At 43.1% G+C, this 7,297-nt stretch overlaps 1 protein-coding gene across 5 annotated transcripts in view; it reads left to right on the top strand.

Annotated features, from left to right (window-relative positions):
* The window catches only part of LOC147442939 (protein argonaute 14-like), a 102,416-nt gene extending 96,338 nt beyond the window's left edge, over nucleotides 1–6,078 (top strand). For all 5 annotated transcript variants that reach the window (XM_086528915.1, XM_086528917.1, XM_086528919.1 and 2 more), the window contains 2 exons: nucleotides 4,068–4,377; nucleotides 4,774–6,078. In XM_086528915.1, the coding sequence (XP_086385041.1) occupies nucleotides 4,068–4,377; nucleotides 4,774–5,943 (1,480 nt within the window). In that variant the 3' untranslated portion in view covers nucleotides 5,944–6,078. The remainder of the gene's footprint in view (nucleotides 1–4,067; nucleotides 4,378–4,773) is intronic.
* Nucleotides 6,079–7,297: the final 1,219 nt, after the last annotated feature.

A 7,297-nucleotide genomic window follows, 5' to 3' on the forward strand; every position in this document is an offset into this window, starting at 1 on the left:
TCAACATCCTATTTATCCACCCCACTAATGTTAGCTCTATGAATTATCTCATTATCCTGTGGGATAATAAGTGGTGCATGAATGTCAATCCGGCTGCTCCCTTGGACCATTGAGTGGCCCCTACCCTCTACCTTTTCCAAAAAGTAGAAACATACAGCCTCTTTATCTAGGCAGATGCAGACAATTTGGAGTGTAATGCCCTTCCTCCTCGCAATTATAGCATTGATAAGACAAAGGCCTCACTTAAATAGAGCTCTTGCATTTCTCCTGATAAATCTTAAACAATACGTACCCAATGTTGTGGAATGGTTGCCACACATCGATTTGCCCAATTTCGCATTTGAACATCATCCCGCAGACTTTGAGGTTGAATGGGAGCCATCTCTTTGTAGCCCAATGTGCCTTGATTGATCTTCTTCTTAATATTTCTACTCTTGGCTTGGGCAATCATCACATCACCGTTCTATTAGTTTGAACTCTCAAAATCCACCTTTTCCCACAATCTAGGGTGCAAGCATGCTCTAAACTTGTCCAGCTTGAGGTATATGCCCATTGGCCAATTGCATTGATGTTTCCAATTTTGCCCTACATTCTTCAAAACACTAGAATCTCTACTTATGTCCTTTTTGAGAGCTTTCAATTTTTCATCCATGTTGATTGAAGACACGTCTTTGTGAAAATCTTGTAGAAAATGGGCTTGTAGGACTCTTCATGCTTGTCTCGACTCACTTTTTAATCCATACCTTGGCCTTGCCGCGAATCACCAAGGAGATGGTCTGCATCTTGCTATCTTCACATGACATATACACTAATAGCACATACAATTCAAAGTTTGTAGCCTTCTCCTACTATTGGCGTAGTCCAAAAAGATGCCTCCACAGATCCTAAGGCATCCACAAAAGGGGGTCTTGTACTTTTTTAGTATTCTGATTTCAGCCACTCAAGTGTCTCACTATTTTTAATAATTCTTGCATGTGCCCCCCGCATGGTTGGTAGTGGCCATGAGACTTTTCTTGCCTATCATGTTGCATGTGAAACGGCCGGTGCCCACTCCAAAAGAGTGTTCCATTCAGGCCACCATGGAAATTGTCCCTATAGGATGCAAGGCAGCACCACCACACATCACAAACCCCCCAGCTCCCTCTCTCTCACTTGTGATACCCAAATAGAGGTGCCAATTTTGTATGTATACCCCACATCCCAGCTTGCTCCCATTTCATGCGGGTTCAATAGTGGTGTCACATGGCAGCTCCACAAAAAGCACCCCTTTGCGGCTTGAAAAAAGCACCACAATTTTTTTAAAAAAAAGGAAGTCCGATTTTTGGACACAACTTGGGAATCCCATAACTCTTTGCTCCCTTGCTAGATGGACCTTCTATAAAAACCCTCCGAAATTCCACATTGCCCATAGAATCCCTAGCTTTGCCCTCACATTTTGGTATTCCCGAGGACTCGAACCACCGCTTCAAAGTCTAGTAAAAGCCATCTATTAACTGCAACTCAAGTTACTGACTTCAATCGATAATAACTCGACCCCCAAACGCTCGATTAGTATGCTTTAACTTCTAAAGCATTCCATGCGCTTCATATTATCTATGTATACTTCAGGAGATTTAGAGAAATTTTGATGACATGCTTTTCAAAGCTGTCAAATTACTGTAGAAGTAGCCCCTAACAAATTTTCCTTGCTCATAACTTGATCATCTGGACTCTGATTGTAGATTTGAAAAGACTGGCATACACCATAAATTGAGAACTTCAATCCTACTAGCACACATGCTCTTTGAGCCATTGTTGTGATTGTCCACCTGGTGGGGATCTGCAAACCGCGTTTCCCTTTTACCTTCAATGACTATCATAGTTTGGATTGACAAGTCGGTTGGACTAGCCTGGAGAGAACACAAAATTTTCACTTTTGGACATCTTGAGCAGCCATTTGGATCAACCTCATAATAGAGCTTCTTGGCCAAAAATAAACCACAAAAAACATACACTCTTGGATACCTCTTGGATACCAAAAACACACACTCTTGGATACATTTTCCCTTGATCCTCATACCTGCTCCTTTATATTGGCAGGCACCTATAAACATCCATAGCTTGGCTTGTGCCCATTTCTAGCTTTAACACTCTTTTGTTTTAAAATTTTCAAGGACAATCCCAAGGAACCTCATGGATCTATCATGAGTCTTGAACTAAAACCCATTATTCAAGAGAGAAGTTGGACCAATCTACCACACCTTGGGGGGGGGGGGGGGGGGGGGGGGGGAGAGAGAGAGAGAGAGAGAGAGACAAAGCCAACTTCATTTTCATTGCATATGATATTTGATATGGGGTTGTTATCTATTGCTAGAGATTAGTCCTATCGATTAGCATGCCATGATTTGAGGACAAACAACTTTAGTAGAGGGTTGGTTAGCATTCTTTGAACTTGGTGGGACAAGTAGATTGTCACTTATCATAGGGATCTTGTTTTGTCCATTGCTTGGAGTAGTCAACATGGAGAACATCAAGAGCTAGACTTTCAAGGGGTGATACTGTTTGTGGAGCATCTAGAATTCATCAAAGCTTATTCAAATAGTGGGCCTTAGCAAGAGATCTTGTGTTGATCCTATTTTTTCTACTGAACATGGTATTCTTTGGAAATCTTGAAGTTGAGATAGAATATCGTTCACAGAGTTGTTTTGGGATCTTGGTGTATGATAGTGGCCTTGTAAGTCAACTAATGCAGGCAGATAGCGAGTGGTTGTGTAGATTCATGTGTTTTTATTTATGCCACTTTAGAGTGATTTTAAAATGTTGCATGGATTCTGAGAAAAGGATCTTGACTTTATTTGTGGAGTATCTCATGATAGTTGTTAAGTTTCTTGAGATTAACCGTGATTTTGATATTTCATAATTAGCGCACACAGATTCTATTTTGTTTTTTAGTTACATGTTCTCTCTTTCCCTCACATATGCTACTTTCTCCATGCGCGTATGTTATGTGAGTGGATGATTGAGTTTTGAGGCTTTTTTCGGAGTTTTGAAGTTCACTGCTTGTCGCTTAACGACAACAAAAGCGCTTATTCATGGCAAGATTGTGATTGTGAGTGCAATTGAGATTGTAATCAAGAGCAAGAAAAATTGTGATTGTGATTGGCTGCATTCAAAATGAGATTGTGATTGTGATTGTGATTGGCTACCTTGTTGCAAAGAGTGCACATGGTTCCTTCGGAAAGGATTGCTCTAATTTTCCTAGAACAAGTATTGTAAGATTGTTATAAGGCTATGGTCATGAGAGCCTTAGCTACCAATTATAGACAGCTATGCCCAGATAGAGCATTAGATGATTAACTAAGCTTGAACATTGCATGATCACATAAGGCTTAGTTATTCATTCATCCTCAAATCTATGCCTTGAATTTCACAACCATGCCATAATCGGCATACTTACAAAGGATAGGCATAGTTTTTTCATTAGATGCTCTTTTTTGCGTGTGACCAAGAATGATGCTTAATTAGGAGTTCAAATATTTGATGACTAAACCAAGATATGATTATCAACTTTAATATCAAGAGAGGTGTGTGTGTGTGTGTGTGTGTGAGAGAGAGAGAGAGAGAGAGAGAGAGAGAGAGAGAGAGAGGGAGAGAGAACCTGATCAAGACAGTCCTCTAATTAATTCACAAGAAGATTTAGAAATTTTCTCATGTAGGAGAACAGAGCCCTTTTCAGTGTTTTTCGTACAATGCATAACATCATGAGCTTCTGCTCGAGAGGCACATCATACCTAGCTAGGTACTATTGAGGGCAGGGGACCACCGGCCCCCCCACTGGGCCGGTGGTCCCCTGCCCCCAATCGTACCTAGCTAGGTATGCGGTGCCTCCCTCACAGAAGCTCATGATGTTCAGGTAAGTCACAATGTGGGAATTATTGTGAGAATTAGATGATTATCTAACCTGAACATTGCATGATCACGTAAGGCTTAGTTATTCATTCAGCCTCACATCTATGCCGAGAGAGAGAGAGAGAGAGAGAGAGAGAGAGAGAGAGAGATGCATATATAGCGGTTATGGCGCGTTGCAGTACTCCACAGGGGTTTCAGATGAACGTTTCTGCCGACATGACACAAGTAATAGCCAAATTACTGGATTCACCTCTGCTATGTAGCAGTCGTCGTGCAGATGGTTTAGTGCCAAATGATGGCACGTGGAACATATTGGAAACCAAGGTTGCACGGGCAGGACGTATTGATTCGTGGCTTATCATCACGTTTAAGCCGCTTCGGGAGGATGAAACGCAGTGCTCAGAAGCTATTAACCCATTTCGACAGCGGCTGATGACCACATGCAAAAACGACCTAGGGATCGATATCTTGAAGGAAGAGAGATTCAAGGTAACATTTCAAAACAACTAATTATTAACTGCCGCTAATTAGCTGTATTTTTCATAAGCAGTTATAAGCCGCTAATTATTCGGAAAACCAGGACAAAGATGCTCTATTTTCTCTTGCAAAAGGCGCACAGGTATCTGTGTGGGTAATATAATTGGGGAAGATCCATGGTTGAGAATACAAGACAATATTGTGCACACTTATGGTCTACCTGGTGATGCCAAAAATTCATGAGCAGGCGAACCCTGCAGATATATGAATTCTTCATTTTGTTTCTAATTCTGGTTGCGGGAGCATTAATTTTGTTAGTTTCTATTTGTGATGTGATAATTTCACTCATCATCTGCTCTCTCAAGTAATTACTGACCGGCACTATATTCTTGAACTCGATTGTTTCAGCGACCACTACACTATGTTGATGCCGGGATACTGGACAACTACGGAGAACTATACCAATCACTGAGAGCGATAATAACACATTCGCCTAATTACGGGACGACGCTGGTAATCTTCGTTTTTTGGGCGCACTCGTACTCGGGCTATCAATTTGTAAAGCACATTTGTGAGTGTACTCTGGGCGTCATTACTCAATGCTGTAAGTATGACAACATCAAGAACGGAGCAAGTAAACCATACCTGAGGAATCTGGCCCTGAAGATTAATGTGAAAGCTGGCGGCACGACTTCCTACTTGCAAGGGGGTGCTATAGCTGCAGGCAGCCGGAGCAGGTGCATTGTGATGGGAGCAGACACTTCGCATGCGGGCAAAGGCGAGGACCCTGCAGTAACGGCGGTGGTGGCCAGCCTCGCGAGCCCGGCGCTCAATGGCAACTTCCAGAAGTATGCCGCCCGCATTCGCCTGCAAGCCCCGCGAGTAGAGCTTATTCAAGATTTCAGAGTCATGGCACAGGAGTTGCTGGGTCCATTGAGGAGTTCTTTAGGCGTCCGAGACTTTCAAGCCACGAGGGTGATCATGTTCCGGGATGGAGTGAGCGAGGGGCAGTTTGAGGACATGTTGACACAGGAGGTGGAAAGTCTGCGGGCGGCGCTGGCGGACGTGTTCGGCACGGCAACAAGGCCCAGAATCACGTGGGTGGTTGTGCAGAAAAGGCACAATACCAAGCTGTTCACCGATGACCCAAACCTAAGAATGAATTCGAACGATCCAAACCGTAGGAGCCAGCTAAAACCAGGTCTTATGGTTGATGAGAAGATAACGCACCCTGCTGACTTCGACTTCTACCTCTGCAGCCACCCCGCCCCCAAAGGCACCGGCAAGCCCACGCACTATCATGTGCTCTATGACGAGAACGGCTTCGGCGCGCTGGAGCTTCCCACGCTGGTGAACCGGCTGTGCTACACCTATGCACGATGCGCCTCTGCTGTTTCCATTCCCGCCCCTACTTTCTATGCCCACCTTGCCGCCTACCGCGGCCATCAGCTGTACACAGCGCTAAGAAAGAAAGGCGAGTTAAGTAATCTAAACTTTCAACCTGATCAGCTCCCGGCGACGTACGACCTTTCCGGCCAATTGACAGCTGGTATCAAAGACACCATGTTCTTTTGTTAGCCTACGTCCTTCTCGTTATATATAATCCTCTCTCTCTCTCTCTCTCTCTCTCTCTCTCTCTCTCTCTCACACACACACACACACACACACACACACACACACACACATGCGCGCGCGCACACACACAAACTCGCATATCACATGAGTTGAAGGACTATTTCTGTAATTTGTTTGTGAGAGACCGAAGTTTTTTCACACTTCCTTTTATGTGAAAGACTACAAGTTTCACATGTTTTTTCCCAAGTTGGAAATTTGGGAAATTAATATGTGGGCATATATTTCCATAGAGAATGAAGGGGGAAAGAGAACCCCATATGCATCCACAAGAAGATTTAGAAATTTTCTCATGTAGGAAAAGGGAGCCTTTTTCCGTGTTTTTCATACAATGCATAACATTATGAGCTTATGCTCGGGAGGCACCGCATACCTAGCTAGGTGCGATTGGGGGCAGGTGTGTCTCTTGTCTCTCTCTCTCTCTCTCTCTCTCTCTCTCTCTCAATTTCAAGGCATAGATGTGAGGCCGAATGAAAACTAAGCCTTACATGATGATGCAATGTTCAGGTTAGATAATCATCTAATTCTCACAATAATTCCCACATTGTGACTTACCTGAACATCATGAGCTTCTGTGAGGGAAGCACCGCATACCTAGCTAGGTACGATTGGGGGCAGGAGACCACCGGCCCCTCCACCGGGCCGGCGGTCCCCTGCCCCCAATTGTACCTAGCTAGGTATGCCGTGCCTCCCTCACAGAAGCTCATGATGTTGAGGTAAGTCATAATGTGGGAATTATTGTGAGAATCGGTCCAAAACTTCTTGTGATGGTAGTGTACTTTCCCTTTTAAGGGATTTGTATCTCCCATAAAGGAATGTTTTCTTCCAAGTGGGATGTGTGATTCCCTCTTTCCTACATGGAACTATTTTCTCCCATGTGGATTCGAGGTAAATTATCCTATTGGGATTTATTTTACCTTGTGAAAAATTTCTCTCGGGAACTGAGGTAATGTTTACATTTGTTCTGCATAGACATTTTGTCATGTATTTTTTGCTTTTCTTCCAATCAACCATTCTCCTTTTTCTTTCATATAGCATATTAGAGTAGAGAAATAAGTAAATAAATAATAGAAAAGATGGTCAATGAGGCTAAATAATTTGCTTGCACCTTGATGATGTCTTCTCTAGTGTACATCTTCTCATTATCAACCATGAAAGCATCATTTCTACCTATTTAGGATACCCCCACACATAGGGAAGATAATTGTTATAAATTACCCCCTCCCCCCTCAACTAATAATCTACCTCAAAGAGTTATTTACCTATTTAGGGTACCTTATCTAGCTTTTAACAACCTTTT

The sequence above is a fragment of the Adiantum capillus-veneris genome, chromosome 14 (genome assembly GCF_014529385.1).
Source record: "Adiantum capillus-veneris isolate H3 chromosome 14, ASM1452938v2, whole genome shotgun sequence".
Classification (NCBI taxonomy): domain Eukaryota; kingdom Viridiplantae; phylum Streptophyta; class Polypodiopsida; order Polypodiales; family Pteridaceae; genus Adiantum; species Adiantum capillus-veneris.